At 44.4% G+C, this 24,561-nt stretch overlaps 1 protein-coding gene across 2 annotated transcripts in view; it reads left to right on the top strand.

Annotated features, from left to right (window-relative positions):
- ALPK2 (alpha kinase 2) overlaps nt 1-24,561 on the top strand; it is a 137,494-nt gene that overhangs the window by 22,042 nt on the left and 90,891 nt on the right. For both annotated transcript variants that reach the window (XM_032293601.1, XM_032293602.1), the window contains one exon: nt 93-210. In XM_032293601.1, the coding sequence (XP_032149492.1) occupies nt 93-210 (118 nt within the window). The remainder of the gene's footprint in view (nt 1-92; nt 211-24,561) is intronic.

The following is a 24,561-nucleotide window of genomic DNA, read 5'->3' as shown; positions in this document are numbered from 1 at the left end:
TGCTTACTGTCCATCCTTGTTCATAGCTTTATGGGTTTTTTCCCCTAAAAACACCTAAACTAATAAGAATATTTTTCTTTCTTTATCATCAGGTCAGCCCAAGCCAGAGGTAACTTGGTATAAGAATGGTCAAGCCATGGAGAAGACGGGCATTGCTTCCAGCTATGAATTCTTTGAGAATCAGTATATTCATGTGCTACATCTCTCTTGGTAAGTGGCTATACCCCTGTGGGCTGTTTACTCACACCCCGATTGGCTAGTGTTTGCTCTGGAGTCATAATTTTAGATGCCATTGGCAGGCATCAGCCAAAACACCCAGCAGTGACAATTTCCTGAACTCTGTTCAGTAACTAATTCTACTCCCCTTATTTGCTGCTGTCAGTGGAGTTAAGCTTTATCTAGGATTTTATTCAAGGTGATCCAGCCTTTGCCATTCATTAAATAAGCTTTTCGTTTCATCTTGATCTCTCTGGAAAGTGAAGAAAGCATGATGGGATCTCGGCATTGTTGTCCAACCTTTCATGGGTAAGAAGGACGGAGAAGTGATTGACCATGATCTCACAGCACCTTGGTGGTGGAGATCAGACTAGAAACCACACCCCCTGGCTTTATTTTAGGAAGCAGTGATTTCTAATTCTTTTTTGTTCCTCCAAGAACTTTTGTTTGCATAAAATCAGGAAACTCAATATGTAGAGGAGAGAAGATGAGAACTGCTGGGGGTGAAGCTGGGTACAGAGTCTGTGCTTTTGATCCTCAATGCTACTAAATTGGTCACAGTGCCCTTATGGGGGCTCTGAGGAGCCTGAGGATTCTTCAAAGCGTGGTATGAAAATGACTGGTAGGCATGGGAGCGTGCTGGTTGCCTTGAGTCTGAGATTTAAAAAAAGACTTGTTGAGTTCCAGCTCTGCCATTTTTTCACTGTGTGACCTTGCTCAGTTATTTAACCTCTCTGAAACCCAATTTCATCATCTATAAAACAAAAGGATGACAGAGAGAGTTAAAAAATGTAATGCTTATAGACCTTTCATTACATAGTAGTTGCTCATAAACATGAAGGCTTTCTTATTTCCCATCTATTCCTTTGTTTAAAGTAACTGGCTGAGGGTGGTGTGGCTCATGCCTGTATCTCAGCACTTTGGGAGGGTGAGGCAGGAGGATTGCTTAAGGCCAGGAGTTTGAGACAAGGCTGGGCAACATAGTGAGACTTCATCCCTACAAAAAAAAAAATTGAAAAATTAGCTGGGCATGGTGGCTCATGCCTCTACTCATGCCTCATCCCAGCTACTCAAGAGCTGAGGTGGAATAATTGCGTGAGCCCAGGAGTTTTAGGTTGCAGTGAGCTATGATTGCACCACTACACTCCAGCTTGGGTGACAGAGTGAAATCCTGTCTCAAAAACAGGTAAATAAATAAATAAAGTAACACCAGACATCATTTTACCATGGTTGAAATTCTTATCTGACTTACAGCATATCTAGCCTAACATCCAAGATACCCATTATTCATCCGCTCTTTAATTCTTTAGGTAATATCCTTTAGGCACCTACGTATGCCAAGCATTTTGCTTAATGCTAGAGATGGAGGTAAATAACACCAACATCATCGACACCCTTACAAAACGTCACCTCTGGTATGGACGATCAGTGGTAAACAAAGAAAGCCATTCTTCCTCTTACCACTCCAGTATACGTGATCCAGGAGGCAGCCAGACTGGCATTTGCTGGCCCTTGACCATGGCCTGGACTTTCCTACTTCTTCATTCCAGCTTGTCAAGGGCTTCCCTCCCTCATCTTTATCCCATTCAGCTTAGAAACCACCTGTAAGGTTCACAGGTGAGATTCTAGTTACCCACGGGTCTGTCCAGCCTCAAACATTCTCCTTTGATCTTGTTGCACAGGCCTCCCTTTTGGTGCTTATTCATTGCTCAGGATTGAAGACAAGTCCAGTAGACTATGGGCCTCACAGAAGGTGGGAGCAGGAGCCCTCTCTGATTCTCACAAACATCTCCTAGAACCTGGCACAGTGCCTGCAACATAAATATTGTTGAAAGGATTGATGGAGACATCTATCTATCTATATCTATCTATTGTTTTCGTGGTTAGTTTATCTAGATCCATGTTAGCAAACATTTTTCTAATAGGGGCTAGATAGTAAATATTTTAGCCTTTGCAGACCAGATGCAAAAGTAGGCCACAACTATTCAAGTGTGTCATAGATAATGTGCTTTAAAAAAAAAGAGCATAGTTGTGTACCAATAAAACTTTATTTACAAAAACAGGTGAGGGACTAGATTTGGCTTGTCGGCTATAGTTTGCCTAACCTGGTAAGATCCTTGAAGACCTACACACTGAACTACCTTGTATGTTTCCCACCTTTGCTTATCTGCCTGTGAGCACTCAACACATATTTCCTGATTAATTTTAGTCTCACAGTAAACCAAAATATTATACTCACATTTTAGCCAGAAGATGAGCTTGACATGCATTCTTTTTTTTTTTTTTTTTTTTTTGGAGACAGAGTCTTGCTCTGTCACCCAGGCTGGAGTGCAGTGGCACAATCTCAGCTCACTGTAACCTCTGCGTCTTAGGTTCAAGCAATTCTCCTGCCTCGGCCTCACAAGTAACTGGGACTACAGGTGCACCCCACCATGTCTGGGTAATTTTTTGTATTTTAGTAGAGATGGGGTTTCACCGTGTTGCCCAGGCTGGTCTTGAACTCCTGCGCTCAGGCAACTCACCCGCTTCGGCCTCCCCAAGTGCTAGGATTACAGGCATGAGCCACTGGGCCCCACTGACATATGTTCTTTTAAGAATTGAGATTCGCTATTACTGTTTTATGTTCCATACATGGGATGAAGGTAGAAAAGGATGGAGGAGTAACAAGCCTGTGAGGAAGCCCCAGAGGCTGGTGGGCAAGTCAAAGCGGGAGGAGAAACTTGGGGAGGGAGCTTGTCCCGTGGAAGGTGCAGGCAGTGACCATTCCCTGCTCTGAGATCCAGCAGGGCAGTGGCTTACCATAGAAGTGGAAGATTGAACATCACAGAGTCCACCCTCTCCAAGCTCCTGGGCTGCCGTTTTAAAACATAGCCCACTTACTGGGAAAAGTATTCAGTCGTAATGCAAGAAATGTTGGTAGAGCCCTGTAATCAATGTGATTACGTTTTGCTGCTTAGCAGTAAGTATGCTAAGCACTAATGATCTTTGAAAGTTCTGACTTTTTACACCAGTAGTTCTGAACTCTAGCTGCCCGTTAGTATCTCCTGGGGAGCCTTTAAAACCCACTAATGCTTGGCCTTCACTCTTGACCAATTAAATCAGAATCCCAGGTGATTCCAGTGTGTTGCGGAAAATGAAAAACGCTCTACGTCCTAAACATTCATCTGCAAAGTAATTTGACTTATACCAGTATGTTAAATGCTGGTCAGGGAAATGAATGGTATTTTGTGCAAGTGCCTTTCAAAGATCAAAAGTTAGTTGTTAGAATATTAGTCTCAAAATTTCCTGCTATCCACCATCAACCACTGGATTAGCTCACGGCCCAAGAAAAAGTACGTTTCTTTACCTACGGTTGGTCTTTGGGTCATTAAATCTGAGTTTTTAGATATTTGAAAGCTCCTGTTTCTATGTTTCCCAGGGGTTTTTTTTTGGTTTAACAAATCTAATCTGTAGTTCTGCTTTGAGGCCGAGAGCCCTGCGGTTGTGCTTAGGAACCTTTTGATTTTCTCTCTTTCTGCTGGTCAGTAGTGCTCTTTCCTCTATCTTCCCTGCACCCACCTCCTCACACAGCACTCACCTCATGAACCTGGCCACTTCAGGCAAGTGAGATGGCGGTGAAGAGATTTATCATTGCTGTTGTAACCTTTACATTACCATGGGTCAAGTGCGCTTGGCAGGGAAGAGAAATGAAAAGCCAAGAAGGCATTCACAGGGAGAGAAACATCAGTAATAACATATGGGTATGCGCTGTGGCTTGACATAGAGTTTTGGCTTTTTATTCCCCCAAAGATGTGGGCATTAGGGGGTGGGGAGGAAAATGTAAATAGATGTTTTCGACCTCATAATGAAAACATATTGTGACGATGTGTATACACATGGGGAATTGTGGTCTCTTACGAACACAATGTAAAGAAAGGCAGCAAAGCAACAGATAAAAATCTGTCCAGAAACCTGCACTTAGATATACCCGCTCCTCAGCAGAGAAGCCTCCTTTGATGGTTGCAATCACATCACAATGCTGAGGGTGAGCAGCAGGGAGGTGGAAGGATGGGGAAGGGGAGAGGACACAGCAGGAGCAGCAAAGCTCGATCTCTACCTGGGCTAAAGGCGGGCAAAGCAGCCCCTCTGCTCTCTCATCAACTCTGCTCTGGCATCGGCTAGGCTGGGGGCAGGTCCACAGAGCACTGGGCAGGGACAATGACCAGGACAACAGCACAGTCACCACAAGCCAGTCAGCTCATAGAGTGCACACAGGGTTGTATAGTGTCCCCCAAATCCACGTCCTCCTGGAGCCTCAGAATGCGACCTTATTTAGAAATAGGATTTCTGCCGGTATAATTAGTGAAGGAGTTCACATTGGATTAGGTTGTTGGATTGGCTGTTACAGAAAAGGGGTTCCAATCCAGACCCTAAGAGAGGGTTCTTGGACCTCATGCAAGAAAGAGTTTGGGGCAAGTTCACAGAGTAAGCGAAAGCAAGTTTATTAAGAAAGTAAAAGAACGGCAGAGCAGCGGTGTGGGCTGCTTGCCTGAGTGTACTCAGAGTTATTTCTTGATTTTATGTTAAACAAGGAGTGGATAATTTATGAGTTTTCTGGGAAAAGGGCAGAGATTTCCTGGAGCTGAGGGTCCCTCCTATTTTTAGATTATATAGGGTAACTTCCAAATGTTGCCAGGGCATTGGTAAACTGTCGTGGTGCCGGTGGGAGTGTCTTTTGGCATCTAATGCATTATAATTAGCATATGAGCAGTGAAGACGACCAGCGGTCAATTTCATCGCTGTCTTGGTTTTCGTGGGTCTCGGCTGCTTCTTTACTGCATCCTGTTCTATCAGCAGGGTCTTTGTGACCTGTATCTTGTGCCGAACTCCTATCTCATCCTGTGACTAAGCATGCCTAACCTCCTAGGAATGCAGCCCAGTAGGTTGCAGCCTTAGTTTACCCAGTCCATATTCAAGATGGAGTCACTCTGGTTCCAATACCTCTGACAGGGTAGGTCCTAAATCAATGACTAGTATCCTTTTAAAAAGGGAAAACAGAGTCACAGAGACACACACAGAGAAAAAAAATGTCCGTGTCTCTGTCTTCCAGACAGAGACAGAGATTGGGGTGATACAATGGTAAGCTGAGACATGCCAAAAATTGCCAGCAGCCATCAGAAACTGGGAAGAGGCAAGGGAAAAGTCTTCCCCAGAAACTTTGAGGGACCATGGCTTGATGATAACTTGATGTTAGACATTTTGACACAAGAACTGTGAAAGAATAAGTTTCTGTTGCTTTTTGCCACCCAGTTTGTAGTACTTTGTTATGCAGCCCTAGGAAGCTAATTCATGGGGTAGCCGAGAAGTCCCGTAAAAGGAGGCTGGGCTGTTTGCCTTCCTGGACATAAGCACTGCCCAGGATGATCTGAGAATGCAGTGTTGGTGCCGGTTGAGTTCATCCAGACTGCCCAGTGGGAGCTGTTTAGGGACCAAGGGGCAAAAACATTTCTTTCAACTCTGCCCCAAATTCACTATCGATTATTCAATGATTTGAAGGGGAAATCAATACAGTTTCTTGGTTCACTTGTTTTTCTCCCCCAGGGGACATTCGGCATTGTCTGGAAGCATTTGGATTGTCCTGACAGAAGGGGTGGGGGGGTGCTGCTGAAGCTGGTGGGGGGAGGCCAAGGCTGCTGCTGAACATCGGATAGTGTGTGGGGCAGCCCCACAGCCAGACATTCTCCCGTCTAAGATGTCTGGGCGCCGAGGTTGAGCAACCTTAGCAAACTACCACAAAACTGATGGGCTCTCGAAGAGCAGCAGTTTCTCACTTCTCATGGGTCTGTGGGCTGGCGGGCTGATTCTCTGATGAAAGTTTTCCCTGGCTCCCTCATGCTCATTCATGCCACTCAAGTCCATTTAAGGATTGGTTGGGCTGGAAGGTCCAGTGTGGTTTCCCTGACAGGCCCGGCAGTGGACACCACTGTTGGCTGGGCCACCTTGCTCTCCTCCACATGGGCTCTCATCCCCCAGGAGGCCAGCACTGGTTTCCTTACAGGCCATTCTCAGGGCAGCATTCCAAGGTCATGGAGCTGCAGGGCCTTGTGTGTTCCTCCCAGCATCAATTCTCTCACATTCTCTTGGCCAAAGCAAGTCACAGGTCAACCACTTTTAAGAGGCACAAAAACAGACTCCACTTTTGAAGAGTGGAGTGACAAAGTCACATTGCAACAAGGTGTGCACACTCATGAGTGGAATTAGTAGCCAGATTTTGTAATCTGCATCTTCTATCTGTGGAAAATTTAATTAATCTTTTAAATCACCTATTTGCATCTCTCTTTATCCTTCTCAAAAAAAAAAAAAAAAAAAAAAACCATCTCTGACTGCCCCTTGCCTACAGAATTTTTTTTTTCTTTGAGATGGAGTCCCGCTCTGTTGCCTAGGCTGGAGTGCAGTGGCAAGATCTGGGCTCACTGTAACCTCCGCCTGTTGGGTTCAAGTGATTCTCCTGCCTCAGCCACCCAAGTAGCTGGGATTACAGGTACATGCCACCATGCCCAGCTAATGTTTGTATTTTTAGTTAGAGACAGGGTTTCACCATGTTGGCCAGGCTGGTCTCGAACTCCTGACCTCAGGTGATCTGCTTGCCTCAGCCTCCCAAATTGCTAGGATCATAGTCGTGAGCCAACACACTTAAGCTATTCTTAACTATTCATTCATCCAACAAGCATTAAGTGCACTTAATATGCTCTAGAACCCAGTGCCAAGTAAGAGGAAACAAAGTTCTCTATGATCTTATAGTCCAGTGGAGGAAACAGACCCTGAAATGAAATGGATATTTAACCAGAGAGTGGTCACCCAGACACAAAGGTTTAAGCTGTTTCTGTTATGCATGTTTTATACTCGCAACCCTGTTTGGATGGGTTTTTTTTTTTCATTTCCGTTTCCACTAGAACTCTATCATGCCATTAACTGTTGCCCCACACAGAGTGGATTGTTTTCAGAAGGTGGACTCTGTGACTTCAGTAATATGTTGGCATTCTCATTTATTTCTCACATCCAGGCAGACAGTAGATCCCAGGAGCCTCGGGGCATGGTGTTACCTTCCTTAAGCTTCTCTGGTATGAAAGCTCTTTGTAAGTGCTTGTCATCTGTGCCCCTGGGAGGGCTATCGTTCTCTGTCTATACATGATCACCCAAGGAAACCTAAACCGTTTGCCAGACATCTGAAAAACACGAGTTGTTGTTCGTGAATAAGACCGGGCAAGTGAGTATAGGTGAATCAGTTAAAGATATCCCCATTAAAGCCGGGCACAGTGGCTCACGCCTGTAATCTCAGCACTTTGGGAGGCCAAAGTGGGCAGACCTCTTGGGGTCAGGAGTTCAAGACTAGCCTGACCAACATGGTGAAAACCTGTCTCTACTAAAAATAAAAAATTTAGCCGGATGTGGTGGTGCATGCCTGTAATCCCAGCTACTCGGGAGGCTGAGGCACAAAAATCACTTGAACCCGAGGAGTGGAGAAATGCCTCAGAACACACAACCTGCTAACAGCAGAACTGTCACCATCAACTTCCCTTACAAAGGACAGACAATTCTTTGTACCATTGATACCCAGGGTCCAGAGATGTGGGTTTAAATCCCAAATCGATAAGCTGTATCATCCTGGGCAAATTATTTAAGTTTTCTATGTCTCAGTTTTCTCATCTGTAAACCTGGGATAATAATGGCACCTGCCTAATGGGGTTGTTGTAGAGATTAAATCAACACATGCAAAGAATTTCAAATAGTCAATAAATCGTAGCTATTTCATGTGCTTCAAACATGCTCCCCACCCCAAGCTATAATTTTGGAACTGATTAAGGAGAGTTTGGAGGTAAGAAAGGCAGCATTTTCCCCCTTTACTATTTATCTTTTGGAGGGTAAAATGTAGTTAACGTGATTGTTCAAGGAATCATCAAGTAGAAATAAAGATGACTGAATCTTGCTATGTCTTGGCTAAGATGGAAAATGCTTTTCATCCAGTGTTGGAAAGCATTTTGTGAACTTCGTGTTCCTGTGAGCTTAAGTAGGTCTTACAAGTCTTAAGGATGACTGGTAAAACTTTCCGATACCTGGAAGGCTCCTGTGTTCCCAGCACAGGGCCGAGGCGGGTTCCTGTGGCATTCTCCCTGAATGAATCCAGCAGGCATGCATCAGGGTCATGACTCAGACCATGCCCGGAGCCCTACTTGAACGAGTTCCGAGGGTCTGACAAGGAACTCCCCATTAGTCCCTGGGTGATAGGTCCCTTCTGAGAATCCACGGCTTGTTATCACATTCTGGTGGTGACTTTAGCAGTTAAGTGTTTCAGAGGAGTGAATGGTCATAGGCCAGGTTCTGGGACACTCACTCATCTTTCTTGGGGATGGGACTTGGGCGGCTGCTCCCAACATGGTGCGGACTCCTCAGGGCAAATCATGCCAGTCAGATGACAGTTGACATGTTGATCTAAGAGACCCTCCCAAGACTTTGGGACAGTCAGGAAAAGGTGCACCAATCACTAGAAGTTGGACATGTTCTGAAAGCCTGTGAAAATGTCACTCCGTTGACACCTTCTGAGACCTGAGAAGGTCAGGTACGCTAGGGAAGTTCTTGGAGTCAGCCCTACCTTGTAATCATAGAATTAGAGGCAGATACGTCTGGAAAGATCGAAAAGATGGGATGTCTTGCTCATGTAGAAATCATGATGTGTTAGTGCTAGGCTAACATTTGACCAACTCCCTGTAAGGTAAAGCTGATAAAGAAGTTACCTGACAAGGGTAGATGGCTAGTTATGGGCAGAGCTGAAACTAATCAGGCCCTATGAGTCCTGCGAAGGGCTCTGCCCCCACTCTATAGGGAGTGGGCAGGACTGAGAAAGGGGTTCAGTTTGGCAGCGTGTGTCTTTGTCCTGACTAGCCCAGCCTATTTTCTCCTCCTCATACACTCAACCAAGGGCCTCTTCATGACAGCCCCAAGGTCTCCCTGCCTCTGCCAGCTCCTGCCTGGTAGCCTCTCCTGCCCCCACCTCCTGAGTTCTTCTTGAACCACTGTTTGCCTTGGACTTCACGCCCCTCCCCGTCTGCCTCCAGGCTCCATCACCTTGAATTCCTGCTTTGTCTTCTCCCAAGCACACGCTCCCATTCACTTTTTTCTCAATCCCACAATGCTGGGCCAGTCCCAGGACATTCCATGAGACACAAGGCTATGCCTCTGCGGAGTCCTCCACACATGGGAGGGGAGCCGCTGTCTGGATCCTCCAGGACTCCCTGCAGGCCACACCCCACACTGGGGCCCCAGATGAACCTGAGAATGGGTGAGAATGGGGATGGCCTGTGAGAGGGGTTGAGCCCTGGGATGGTTTCTCTGACCCTGCCTGTCATAGTCAGCTTGAGCTATCCTACCAAAATAACATAGCGTGGGTGGCTTAAACAATGGAAGTTTCTTTCTTACCATCCTGGAGGCTGGAAGTCCAAGATCAAGGGGCCACCAGGACCCTCTTCCTGGTTTGCAGAAGCTGCCTTCTCACTATGTTCTCACATGGGAGAGAGAGAGAGAGAGAGTGCAAGCTCTCCAGTGCCTCTTCTTCTAAGGGCACTAACCCTGCCATGAGGGCCCCACCCTTGTGACCTCATCTAAGCCATATCAACTCCCAAAGACCCTATCTCCAGATACCATCACATTGGAGGTTAGGGCTTCAACATATGAACTGGTGGTGGTGGAGGGCATAATTCAGTAGGTAGCACAGCTCCAAATATGGAAGGGTCCTGGCTTTATACAGGGCCAGACTAAGACAAGGCCAGTGGGGTGGACAGAGGTCCTCTTGTTCAGAATCACAGATTTGCAGCACTCTATGACAGCATAAGTAGCCACTGTGCCTGGTCAGTTTTGTTTTTTTTTAATTAGCTTGGGGTGGTGGTATGCATCTGAGGTCCCAGCTTCTTGGGAGGCTGAGGTGGGAGAACTGCTTGGGCCTGGAGGGGGTTGAAGCTGCAGTGAGTCATGATCACACCCCTGCACTCCAGTCTGGATGACAAAGTAAAAAAAAAAAAAAAAAAAAAATTTGTGGGCGGAATTAATGCAATGCATCCAGGGGTTCTGTTCTTCATTGTGTCTTGCCTCAAGGGCAGCAGGCGAAAGAGCTATTCCATGTATGGCCACCTGAACTGAATCAACGGTGGCTTCTTGGTGGTCAGGGGCTCTGCTGCTGAATCCTTAGGGGATTGAGTTGGCAGAATAATGAGCAGCTGTAGGAGAAGGCCCCGATGTCAGCAGCTCTGGTCACTGTTTGAACAGCAGGGTGTCAGACAGTGGCTGCTCCCTTTCTGTCCTTGTCACTTCCCATTCCCTGTGACAGCTGGAGATTCTTCTCCCGTTAGAGATGCTCCTTGACAGCCCTCATGAGGCTGCTCTATTGCCCAATGCAGGGTGACCTGCTTGCCTGTCTGTCTCTGCTCACCAGTGGGCATCAGGAGGTGGCAGCCAGGCAGAGGCATCATGAGATGGTCCGGTCAAGAAGACACAGAGGGACACAGGACATAGCCAGCACCAAGGCCCTGACAACAGAACAGCAGACAAAGGGAAGCTTTGACGTGTGACGGGTTTCTTCCCTGACCACAGGTCTCCGAGCCTGCTTTTGAGAGAGACGTTTGCAGACCTGGGTTTGCTCATTCCTCCTTCCTGAGTTCAGCAATTTGCTTTTAAGAAGGAAAACCAACTCTTAACACCCACAGGGTACATGCGGGGGCAGTTTGCCAGTCATTGACTAGGGAGCTGAGCTCAAATTGAGCAGCTAGCAGAGTGACAGCTGATGTTTTCCTGAGAATTTAATAAAGGGACCTTTACCCTTGATAGAAACACTGGAGTCACCAAGCTGGAAGCGACTTCAAGATGATGCTGCTCAGAGCCTGGTCTTGGGCCACCAGCGTCAGCAACCCCTGGGAGCTTGTTAAAATGGCAAAATCCCTGCTCCCTCTCCAGACCCAGCCAATCAGAGCCTGCATTTTCATGGCATCCCAAGTGATTCGCGTGCATTTTTAATATAAGAGAAACCCCGCTCTAAGACTTAGCCCACTCCTGGCTATATATTACCTCTGGGGAACTTCTAAAAATGATTGATGCTTATGTCCCATCCCTAAAAAAAATTCTGCTTTAATTTCTCCAATCCAATTGGTCTAGTCCACTGCTTACACCCTCTAGGTCACCCAAGGCCCAGAGAGATCGCTTAGAAGCCTAGAAGCCCATCCAAAGTAATACAACAGGCTAGAAACAAAGCTAGGATTAGAACCCCAAAAATCTGTTTCCCAGGGCCCCCGAGTCCGTTATATTAATCACCGCATCTCACCCTACCAGTACCATCCTCCCAAACAAAATCTATTAATATACACCCTGGAATATAATTCAAAAAGGAGTGATTATAAGGACTTCATTCAAAAATAAGGATGCATGAAGGACCTCCTGTATGCCAGGGACTGCTGTAGACCCTGAGGATACAGCAGTGAACACTGGAGTCCCTGATCTCATGGGAAAGGGATAAGCAGAGGAGCCAGACATTTAACAGACCAGGAACTATGTCATGTGTCAGGTGAAAAAGAATGAAGAAGCACAAGGGAGGGAAGGCGCATTACTGTAGGAAGGTCTCTCTGGTGAGGGGCTCTGGGTACGGAGGTGAAAGGGCAGAGTGGGAGGAGATGTGGTTATTATCCGGGGAAGGCAGGTTCTCTTCCCTTCTGTGACTCCAACGTCAGCTCATTGCTTGTAAGCCATGGCACATGGTCATGACTTTGGATTTGATTTGAAGCGAGATGGGAACACACAAGAGGGTTTCTCTCTCTCTCTCTCTCTCTCTCTCTCTCTCTCTCTCTCTCGTGACAGGGTCTCACTTTCTATCACCCAGGCTAGAGTGCAGTGGCACGATCTCGGCTCACTGCAACCTCCACCTACCGGGTTCAAGACGACGGGTCTTTCAGAGAATACATTTACAGTTTAAGCTTAAGATTGTTTTGGTATATTGTCACAATGTCCCTTAAGATCTCTGGGACATTATGCTTGTTTGGTGGCCCATTAGGTGCTGTGGGTGGAAATTGTTTCTGGATAATTTTGAGTTTTCTTTTGATAAGAAGGGGTCAGTCGTCTATTAACTAAGCATGGTGGTAGTAATGCCACAGGATTTTTTTCCTTTCTGAAATCAGTTTGCCTATTTCTTATTCCCAGAACCTCTGGTCAGTCTCTGCATTGTTCCCAGAGGCTCAGAAGGCTGTCAAAAGTGCAGAGCTTCTGTGCCAAGTGAGAGCCAGAAATCTGCTCCCCAGGCATCCCCAGGAAAGGATCCCAGCTCTATCATCAACTTGTCTGTTCCCCAGCGTGCTTGCTGTTGTACAAGAATCTATTTTCGTTTATTTAGTTCAGTGCTTTTGAGCGCTAGCTGCCCAAAGGAATAGCCTAGAAGCCTTTTTTAAAAAACCTGATAGTGAAGGTTTCACCCCATTATGCTGCTTAAGTGTTTTTTTTTTTTTTTTTTTGTGGTGGGGGGGTGGTAGAGGGAAGACGTGGGGCCCTGGCACTGGTATTTTTTTTTTTCCTTTTCCTTTTATTATTTTTATTTTTTGAGATAGAGCTTTTGCTTTGTTGCCCAGGCTGGAGTGCAATGACACAATCTCGGCTCACTGCAACCTCTGCCTCCCGGGTTCAAGCGATTCTAGTGCCTCAGCCTCCCAAGTAGCTGGGATTACAGGTGTGAACCACCACACCCGGCTAATTTTTGTATTAGTAGAGATGAAGTTTCACTATGTTGGCCAGGCTGGTCTCGAACTCTTGACCTCAGGTGATCCTCTCGCCTTGGCCTTCCAAAGTGCAAGGATTACATGTGCAAGGCACTGCACCCAGTTCTTTTCCTTTTAAATAGACTTTATGTTTCTAGAGCAGTTTTGGGATCACAGCAAAATTGAGCACCAGACACACAGAGTTCCCATAAACCTCTGTCTGGCACCGTGCATTTGTTACAACCCACGCACCCACACTGACACATTGTCATCACCCCAAGTCTGTACTTTACATGAGGGTTTATTCTTTGTGTCTGTTCTACAGGTTTGGACAAAGGTGTCATGACATGTATCTACCTTTGTAGAATCGTCAGAAGTCTCCCTGCCCTAAAAATCCTCTGGCACTTGTATTTTTACAAAGCGCTCCAAGTCATTTGAACATTCAGCCAGGGTTGAGAACTCCTGATTTAGTGTTTACTGTGTGCCAGGCTCTGCTTTCAGCACTTTATAGGAGTTAACTCCCTTAATCCCCATGTTACCCGTTGATGTAGGTTCAGCTATTGCCCAGAGCTGTCAAGTGGCTTGTCCAACGCTGCCCAGCAGATGGGCCAGCATGGGAACCCAGGCACACCCGCTGCTAAGTCTGTCCCTTAACCACTATGCAGCACTGACTTTACCAACTGCCTCTGCAATCTGCTCTGAATTGCACTTGGGTGAAGAAAAGTAAACTGTCTTCTGCAGCTCACACGCATGCAGTGCTTCTGAACAGAATTCTGCACCCTCCACACAGAAGCTCCTTCCCACCCACTGCCCCTGTTCTTCAGGGCCCTCACCCCCAGCCCACCTTCTGCGAATCCCACGTCAGCTCATTGCTTTATTGTCCCTTACACATGACCTGATCATTCCAGCTCTGGTGCATCTGCCTGGAATGCCCTCCCCTCTTTCCCCCCAGCCACTCGATCCCTGCCAGGCTTGACTTCTGTGCTCCTGGCTTGGTTCCCTGAAGGCCCAGGCCACTGTGACCTCTCCCCTCCTAACCACCAGCAGCTCTAGCTGCCTCGGCTGTGCATTTTAGAATTCAATGACACTGGAGTTTGCAAATCACATACTGCTCCTTGTTTAATACCTGAAAGGCTCATCTCTTGGCAAAATGGACATCTCCCCTGGGGAAGGAACCACATCTTCTCCTAATTTCTTGTTTCCCTTCTCAAGTCCCATGCAGTGTGCTAAGCATGTATAGCTGTAAGTCCAGAAGGACATATGGGAGAACAGGGTGTTCCTGCTCATTTGGGGGCCACAGGTCACATCAGATATGGAGAGCAAGAGTGTTTGCTCCTCATCTCCGGTCTGTGGTATAAAATGCAGTTAGCACCTTACAGAATCATTTTCCATCCCTTCCTATATGACTATTTGATTTGCTTCCCAGTGAACTGAAACGTGAGGTCTAAACCCCTTAATATGGAATGGAAAACCTTCCATGATCTGGGCTCAGCCACCTCTTGGCAGGTGACCATCTCTCCTGATTCACCTGGGCCAGCCTCAGTTTCCCCAGCATGGCCCCAGTCTTTGCCTGTTGCCTTGGTGCATTAAGAGAGTCCCTTTTTACTCTCTCAAGTGTCTTGTTTAAACAGTGAACAATGCAGTTACCCTACCTTCCCACCTACCATTCTCCCAAGTTCCAAACTAAAAATGGTTTGTTGTTTCCTGGGAGGGCCTGAAGCTTTCTTTCCTACCTCCCCACACATTTAGGCTATTCCTTCTGCATGGAATGATCGCCCCTCCACCAAGCCCAGGGACACACCATGTTTCCTGCCAAAATCCCACCCTGTATTTCCTAGTCTGCTTCAGCTGCTAAGCTCCCCAGGAAACTTCCCTTCATTATGTTGCTCCCTGCCAACACCTGAATCCCTATAACTGGCGTACTTGCTAATGGTGTCTGGCACACTGTCCTGTATTATAGCTGTTTGTATAGACACGTCATTTCCCTTACTGGATGGAAGGCTCTTGAGAAAAGAACCTAGGAACTTCACATCCTTGTCTTCTACATAGTGGCTAATGTGATGCTTTATACATGGTAGACAGTTCCTTTTTTCTGGCCATATAACTTAAGACATGTCACATCTTTTCTGGGCCTCAGTTTCAATATCTATAAGATAGTTCCAATTCCTGCAACTGCTAGGGTCTAACAGGAAGACAAAAACTATTTTGAAGCAGTTAGTTCAGGGCTGCACAGACGATTGAGCCAACAGGGAACAGTGGGGTCACCCAGAGCCACTATCTCCTGGGCAGCAGAGACAAAGGGAGGAGGCAAGACTCCCAGTTCCAAGTCACAGGCTACCAGGCAGAAGCTGGGCCTCCGGTTAGCTGTCCTGTGGGATCTGGAACTACCAAAGAGATGGCTTCTTCCTTCTTCCCCTCCAAGCCCCCAATCTCCTGTCTCTCTTTGGTCAAACACAGCAAGAAGCCAGCAGTCACAGGAGCTGGGGTGTTGTAGCCTCAGGGGTCAGCCCTGGTGATGGAGAGCAGAACCCAGGAAGAAGGTGGGTGAGAACAGGCCTGGGAGAGACACAGCCCTGAGGTCCCTTTCAGCTCTTCAGGTGTGTGGTTCAATCAATCTGTTGAATTAATAACTGAATAAATTGGTAAATGTATGAGGAATCCCCTCATTAGTTTTGAAAGGTATCAAGTTGCTTGTAGAAAATGTGATCATGAAACTCAGAATTCTTCCATCTCCAGGACAAAGATAGCTCTGGGGCATGGGAAAACCAAAGTCTTTCCTATTTCTTCAGTTATTAATAAGACTATTGATAGCAGCCGTTAGGCAAGTAATAAAATACAGACACTTGGCTTAAGAAAATATGATGACCTTCACCTGGTGCTATGACCAAGGAACGGACACAGATGTCATCGGGTGATTATTTATTGAGTGGAGCCCTCTTCCCCCTCCCTGCTGCAGTGGGAAGCAAGGCTCAGAACCTTCACAGCCACAGGAGGCGGAGCTTCAGAGGCCTCCCTACCCCTGCATTCCTGGCTGTAGGGGTGAAGACACTAGATATCATATTCCCAGATCTTGTTTTCTTTCACTGGAAAGTGGAATGCATAATAAAATGGAATGCCTGTGGTGCAGATGGTGGTTATATAATATCTAAATTCCAGAGAGAATTCCAAGTCTTTTTTTTTTTTTTTTTGGAGATGGAATCTTGCTCTGTCACCCAGGTTGGAGTACAGTGGTGTAATCTCAGCTCATTGCAACCTCCACCCCCGGGTTCAAGTGATTCTCCTGCCTCAGCCTCCCCAGTAGCTGGGATTACACATGTGCAACTCCACACCTGGGTAATTTTTGTATTTTTACAAAAATTTATAGAGGTGGGGTTTCACTTTGTTGTCCAGGCTGGTCTCGAACTCCTGACCTCAAGCGATCTGCCTGCCTCAGCCTCCCAAAGTGCTGGGATTACAGGTGGACGCAACGCACCTGGCTGAGGATTCCAAATCTTACCTCTAGCCAATACTTCAGCTTCTTCTATGAACCCTGTCTTCAGGGTGCCTGGTCAAGTTACAGATTGAGTTTCAGCAATTTTAATATTGTTGGGAGAAGAGAAATGACCTCAGGGCAGACAATAAGGAAGAAAAACAGCCGCAGTGCTAGGATTATCTACTTTTTAGGCCACATGGGATTACTGGTTTTATTTTTATTGCTGGTGGAATCATCCACCTTCTTAATGGTCACTAGGTAGATGTATAAAATAATGCATGTTGCCCTTAGGGTAGGATGAGGATGAGAATGAAGAAGATGATGATTGAAACGTAGGGACTGAAAATTATATCATTTTCATGGGTATATTGTGCTGGTGGCTATAAAAAAAAAATCATTCATCTATGTCTTCCTTTTCTACTGGTTCCTTTCTATTCCCCAACCTGCTGTCTTCATATTCCTCTTTGATGGGGTTACTAGTCCTGTGGATTCTTGTTCTGCTTACTTCTTACTCATATTTTTAACCCTTGTTCCCAAAGCACAACATCAAGCTAAGTTGGCTGAATCCTGAAGAACTTTTAGGATTAGGCCTTCCAGAATTGATGGAACCAGCCTCCTCCTGCCCAAAATTAAATTACATAGGCCCATGTATTAAGCATTGAATCAGAATCTCTGGAAGTGGAGCCCAGACATAGGTCTTCTTTCCCCTTTGCAAATAAGAAAAACCATAGAAGTTATGTCCTTAGCCTAAGAGAGTATACGAATGAACAAACCAAGCAAAGCAGTGAACCCTCCATGCTAATGCCCATCTTCCAGGGTGCAACAGCCAGCTGCTCTGCTGTGAGAGTGTATCCAGGCTTCCCTTGGTGAATATCTTAAATCAATGATTCTCAAAGTGTGTTCCCTGGGCTTCTGGAAATCCCTAACACCCTTTTAGGGATCATCAGGGTCAAAACTGTTATCATAAAAATAAACATACCCAGCAATCCCATTACTAGGTATAAACCCAAAGGAATGTAAATCATTCTGTTACAAAGATATAGTCACGCATATGTTCACTGTAGCAACATTCACAATAACAAAGGCATGGAGTCAACCCAAATGCCCATCAATGGTAGACTAGATAAAGTAAATGTGGTGCATATACACCATGGAATACATGCAGCCATAAAAAGGAATGAGATCATGTCCTTTGCAGGGACATGAATGGAGCTGGAAGCCATTATCCTCAGCAAACTAACACAGGAACAGAAAACCAAACACCACATGTTCTCACTTGTAAGTGGGAGCTTAAAAATGAGAACACATGGACATAGGGAGGGGACCAACACACACTGGGGCCTGTTAGAGGGGTGGGTGTGAGGGGAAGAGCACTAGAAAAATAGCTAATGCATGCTTGGCTTAATACCTAAGTGATGGGTTGATAGGTGCAGAAAACCACCATGGCACATGTTAACAAACTCGTACATCCTGCACATGTACCCCAGAACTTAAAAATAAATATTCAAACATTATTTGCACTTTTCATTGTGTTGACATGTGCCCTGATGGCAAAAAGTAATGAAGGATAAGTCTGTTGGTGGCTTAGCATGAATCATGGCAGTGGTCCCAAGCCATATTACTTGCCATAGAATTCTGCATTTCCATACAGCCACAGTTAAAAACAACAAACAGAAAGTTTTACTTAGTAATGTCCTTGATGCATCAGTAAAAATGGGGTAATTGTATTAATCTTGATAACTCAGTAGCCCTTTTGATACTCCATGTAATAAAATGGGAAGTATACACAGAGCACCTCTGTTGGATTTCCTTAGATGATGAACATCTTGAGGACAAGCATCTGTATGATTGCTTAAGTTGCAAGCTAAACTAGCCACTTTTTTCATGGATTATGATTTTTACTCAAAAGAATCATGAACCCATGATGGTTATTCAGCCTTGGGTATTTGACAGACATTTTCTGAAAATGTCTGCTCCTTCAAAGAAAGCCAAAGCCTGCCCCTACAAGGAAAACTGAAAGTAGGTGTTGCCAGTGATGAAATCCAAACTTTCAAGCTGTCATTGCTGTCACTTCTTTGAACTAGGGACTTCCAGTTTTTTCTAATATTCCTTCTGGTTTTTTCTCTATCTTCACTCCTACAGGAACTCTCATTATGCATATGTTGTAAGCCTGATGGTATACCGTCGGGCTCCAGAACTCTTTATGTTTCTACATTCTTTTCTCTTTGTCTTCCTAAAATTGTGTAATCTCAATTGATCATCTTCAAGTTCATTGATTCTTATTCCACCTGCCCAAATCTGCTGTTGAGCCCTTTTATGAATTTTTTAATTAAGTAACTGTAATTTTAAATCTCTAAATTTCTCTTTGGTTTGTATTATAATTTCCATGTCTTTATTGAGACACCATTCTCATACCTTTCTTTAGCTCTTTAGAGAGTTCTTTGAACATATTTAAAATAGATAATTTAAAGTTTGTGTCTAGCAAGTCTAGAGACAGTTTCTATTGATTACTTTTTCTTCTGTGTATGGGCCATACTTTATTGTTTCTTTGCATGCCACATAATTTTTCTTGAATACTGGACATTTTAAACAATGTAATTTGGCAACTCTGGAAATGAGATTCTCCAACATTCCCAGGGCTTATTGTTGTTGTTTGCTTGCTTTAGTGACTTTTCTGAACTAATTCTTTGTGGTCTGTGGCCCCTGAAGTTTCTACTGAGTTAGCTTAGTGGTCAAGTAATGACTAGACAGAAATTTCCTTAGATGCCTGGAACCAATATGTCTCCCAGTTTACTGAGGGGCTGTGTGCATGTTGGGGTGTGAAGCATGCTTTCACACTAAGCCAGGCAATTGACAACTCTGCCTTAGCCTTCACTTCCTGCTAGTAGAGAGACTTAAGGTCAGTTAGAGGCGAGAGCTTAGCATTTTCTCAGGTCTTTCCTAAGCATATGCACAGCCCTGGACATGCCTAGGAAGGCTGCTCACAGCCTTATGCATGTGCGTAGTCCCCTAGGTTCCCAGGAAAATATCTCAGCTTTTCAGTGACCCCTATAAGCATATCATTCCCAGCTTTCCCTTTTAAGCTTTTGGTTACCCTTTTGTTTAACCCAATTATTATCTACTGCCTCAAGCAGCCATGGTGTTAAACAATTGCTTTTAATTTTTTTTAACAAATGCCCCTAGGGAAAAAAGTTGCTTTTGCTGGGTGAACTCTAAGTCAGATCACACAAAAACATTGTGAGGGGGGTCTTACAGGGAATTACTAGACAGGTCAGACAATGACAACTCTCTGGGTATGGGGCTGTGGAGGGGCCACCACTGTGTCCTGTCCCATCCAGCTACTGCCAGGCTAGTGGTTTTCACTGCGATTGTGGAGTCTTGGTTTTCAAGACTACTATGGAGTTGGTTATGGGGGAATAGAACTAGGGCAAGTTAAAGCATCAGAAAACTGTTCTTACTGAGGTTCAGTCATTTTTCTTGAATAAAGGCTCCCCAAATTACCTTTGATTAATTTTCAGAGCCCGGAAAAAGTTGATTCAGACAAGTTTTGCCAGTGTTCTTGCAATTACAGAAGTGAGAATTTTCAGGGATCCTTCCTCTGACCTTCTTGCTCATGTCCTCCACGCTTCCACTTTCTACCATGCAACTTGGCGCAGACTTGACTTATACTGTTCTCGGATAGATTAACATTCAGATTATTTCCCTAAGTAGAATTTTGAAAAACTTATGTCCTTCATCTAAAGCTTAACAGTTTCTAATATTTTTAAATTATTCTGATAAAATCAGTGGTAATATTAATAAACTTGTTTTTAAAAAGTATTATTTAATATAATGTATTAACATTTGGGAGATCTCATGAGCCAAGTTTTTCCAAATGACTAATGTGTAATGTTACAAAATCATGCCTTGGTAAAAGATGCATTTAAAGGGCTGGGTATGGTGGCTCATGCCTATAATCCCAGCACTTTGGGAGGCCAAGGTGGGGGAACATTTGAGGTCAGGAGTTTGAGACCAGCCTGGCCAACATGGTGAAATCCCATCTCTACTAAAAATACAAAAATTAGCCAGGGGTGGTGGTGCACGCCTGTAGTCCCCGCTACTTGGGAGGCTGACGCAGGAGAATTGCTTGAGGTGGAGGTTGCAGTGAGCCAAGATCATGCTACTGCACTCCAGCCTGGGAGACAGAGTTAGACTCCATCTCAGGAAAAAAAAAAAAATGATAAAGTGATGGATTTTATTAACAAGTATGGAAAATTCACTGATGTGGTTTCAGATTCTATATTGTAACTAATCTTCATATATATCAAATAAGAATGTCCTCAGTCAAATGAAAAGACTATTAAAATATTCCTTCTTTTTCCAACATGTATATGTGTCAGGCCAGTTTTTCTATGTATATTAATCAAAACCATGTATTGCATCACACTGAATGCACAAATAGATACAAAAATCCAATCATCTTCTGTTAAGCTTGATATTAAAGATATATAAAAAAAATTTAAAATAATGCCACTCTTATGAAATATTGTTTTATCTTGGAAAAATATAGTTGTTTTTCATAAAAACATTATTTATACTAATGTGCAATGAATTTACTCTTGTTAATTTAAAATGGACTAAATAGTTAAAAATTTTTGTTTTAATTATAATGTGATAAATATTACGAGATATAACCCATAGAAACAAAAGTTCTTTGAAGTTCTCAATTATTTTTAAGAGTATTAAAGGATCTTGATACCAAAATGTTTTCAGAACTTCTGGTTTACACCATTTCTAGGGGCTCAAACTCAGAAGAAGATTCATCCATTTAAGGTAACATAGACCTCTTTTGCTTTAACAAGGAAATGATTAACTTAGAAAGATCCTAGAGAATTCAAGACTTTTACAGCAGGGGAGAGGAATGTTACTGCTTCCCTCCTCCAAAAGAAAAGATAAGCAAGGAGGGAATTCAATTAATTGTTCAGGGAATTTCTTTCGGGATGGTTTTGCATTCCTGTTAAATCACTGTGGGGCACACAGGTCTCTCTGCCAGCATCCTGCAAAGATTCTACGCCCCGACCCCACTACTAACATTTTAACTGCTACCATGGGAGTCCCTTCTCTGAACTCTCTTTCCCCACCTAGTCTGTTCTGCACACCTTAGCACAGACCTGGTCTACAAGGTTCTCTGGAAAATTAATACTATGTCCTTCAGTCAACTGTTAGTCATTCGGGGCTGGACATGATGTTTCAGGCATCTCCTTTACCCCACCACAGCTCTTAACATAATGCCGGGCACCAGCACATTATTCTATATCCAAGTCTGCCATTTGGCTGATCATGAAGACTTAGGACAGAAATACTTTAGTTGCAGAATGATCTCTCTACACTGTGTCATTTCCCTTCTGGGACTGTTAGTTTTCTAACAGCATCCACAGAGCCAGGGAGCCGGGGAGCCAGGGCGGAAGGCTCTGATTTCTTATCCCAGCTCTATGGCTTTCCAGCTTTGTCACTTTGGGGAAGTAACTCCTCTGAGCCTCAGTTTTGCACACAGGGAGGAGGCAGACATTGTTTAATGTAGGAGGCACCCAGCAGATGCTGGCTTCCTTGCCCGATTTTCTTCCCCTCTCCTTTAGGGTGCTTTGAGATAATTAGCAAGGACGTGTCAGCCACAAATCATAACTCTTTCAAAGGCACTCATTAGCCAGTGAGAAGTTAATTACACTTAATCCAGTTTCCTTTCCTTTTTATTTACTCTACTTAGGATGGATTGTAAATCTCTTATCAACTAAAACACATGTTTCATAAAATTATACATCACAAAATTATGACAATCTCCCATCTGTTTATTTAGTTAAGAATTTAAATAGAGTGTATTTAACCCAATGATTTTCTCCATGTTTTTCTAAAATTCTTCCTGTTTTCCCTCCTTGATTCTTGAGAATCATCTCTGCTCCCCACCTCTACTGATTTCTTATTGCTTTACTGCCCCATGCGCCTCTCAGCCTTTTCTTTTCTTCCTTTCTCTCTCTTCTACACAAGTCTTGGTACTTTCAGGGCACGTGGTTTCTCTGCAGAGTGCTCATGGACTGGATAGGTCAGGATATCGAAATTACTTGGGATTTCCCAGTAGTCCATACTACCCACCCTGTCCCTGCCCCCTGCCTTTTTTTTTTTTTTTTTTTTAGACAGAGTCTTGCTCTGTCACTCAGGCTGGAGTAGCTGGGACTACTGGTGTGTATCAGCAGGCCTGGCTAATTTTTAAATTTTTTGTAGAGATGGAATCTTGCCATGTTGCCCAGGTGGGTCTTGAACTCCTGGGCTCAATTGATCCTCCTACCTCAGGCTTCTGAAGTGCTAGGATTACAGGTGTGAGTCACTGTGCTCAGCTCATAGTGCTTTTTTATGCTGTCAGTTCTTAAAAGAGGCCAAATCTCGAGAATTCATTGAAGAGGTTCATGAAGAAGACAGGGTTGTAAACCAAAAATAAAATTCTAAGCCACGCACTCCCTCAACTTCTTTTAAGTTAAGAAACTTAAAAAACTAGCTCATGCCATGACGGGAAGGGTGTTGGATGTGCCTCATCTTACCCTCCCCTCTTTGGAGTTCAGGCACAATTGACCACCACTAACATTAAAAGAGAGATCATAAGACTCACAGCGATGCTGTAGCAGTAAGATACCCAACTCCAGCCTGACTCTGGTATAGCATCACATAACAAAGATCAGGTCCTGAAGAAAATCAAAATATCCTACACTAAAAATAGATTTCCTTGACATATTTTTAAATGGCCCTGCAAAGCCATCTCTTGTGGGAGGAAATCTGCATTCTGTAGTGAATCTCCTTCCCTTTCCAGGTATGTTCCTGATTCAGGAGAGAATCTAACACCTTCTAAAGTCCAGAGAAGACATTTACCATCTATTCTCTCTGAAGCCTGCTGCTTAGAGGCTTTCTCCACATAGAGAACCTTGGCTTCCACAACCCACTTATCTTAACTCAACAATTTCTTTCTGCTGGCTTCAACTGTTTAGGCAAAGCTTAACTCTTCTGACCAATTGCCGATCAGAAAATCTTTGAATCCACCTGTGACTTGTAACCTTGCCCCCACTTCAAAATGTCTCACTTTTCTGGGCTGAACCAATGTACACCTTACATGTATTGATTTATGTCTTTGCCTGTAACTTCTGTCTCTCTAAAATGTATAAAACCACACTGTAACCTGACTACCTCGGGCACATGTTCTCAGGACTCCTTAAGGATGTGCCCCAGCCATGCTCACTCATATTTGGCTCAAAATAAACCTCTTTAAATATTTGACAGAGTTTGCTTTTTTTTCACCAACAATGTGGGTCATGTAAAACTGTAGCAATAGACACTTTTCTTCATCTGAGAAGAGCCTGCTTGAACTGTGGAGCCCTAAGCCTAATTGATAGGTTGAAGATGAGGATGTCTCCAAGAGTAGGCCAAGGAAAATTTGACAGAATGGCTTTGGGATCTTTAAAAGCAGGTTCTCAGGCCCTTGACCTAGGGATTCTGATTCGAGAATTTTAAACAGAGTTCTCTGATGATTCTTCTGTGTGATTCCTGAACACCAGAGGTAACTTGGTCTTGGCACCGTCACCTTCTTGGAGAATTCATCCATTATAACATTTCTTCTTTGCAAAGTCCCTTAACGTTGATCTTCTCATTTAAACCGCAGAATGACTTAGTGAAATAGACAGGAGCAGGCATTGTTTTCTCCAGAAAGTTGCCTTAAATTTTATTCTATGTGTGCTGTTGGCCAAGGCAAAGCCCAATATTAGCCACAAGTCAAGCCTGGCCAAGCTCAGCCACTCCTGTGTGGCTTCTACCCAGGAGCCAGGTTGACAACTCAACAAGACATTAACGAAATTGGGATTAGATGTCTCTTACTTCTGAAAATGAGAAGGGACTGAAAATGAGAAGTACATATAGGATTGTAAAGGTAAGGGACCCATTACCTCTACAAGAGTGTTTATGAGCTGGGACCTACCTCTTGAGTGTTTATGAGTACATATAGGATTGTAGAGGCAAGGGGTCCCTTCAGTGGGGAAGAGAAAGGATGACCATGTTATATCTGTCTGTGTCTAACACTGACCCTTCCTGGGTTAGAGA

This window comes from Sapajus apella, unplaced genomic scaffold, assembly GCF_009761245.1.
Source record: "Sapajus apella isolate SASKATOON/1434 unplaced genomic scaffold, GSC_monkey_1.0 scaffold30, whole genome shotgun sequence".
Lineage (NCBI taxonomy): Eukaryota > Metazoa > Chordata > Mammalia > Primates > Cebidae > Sapajus > Sapajus apella.
The sequence above is the reverse complement of the archived record's forward strand: the minus strand, read 5'-3'. Positions and strand labels throughout refer to the sequence as shown.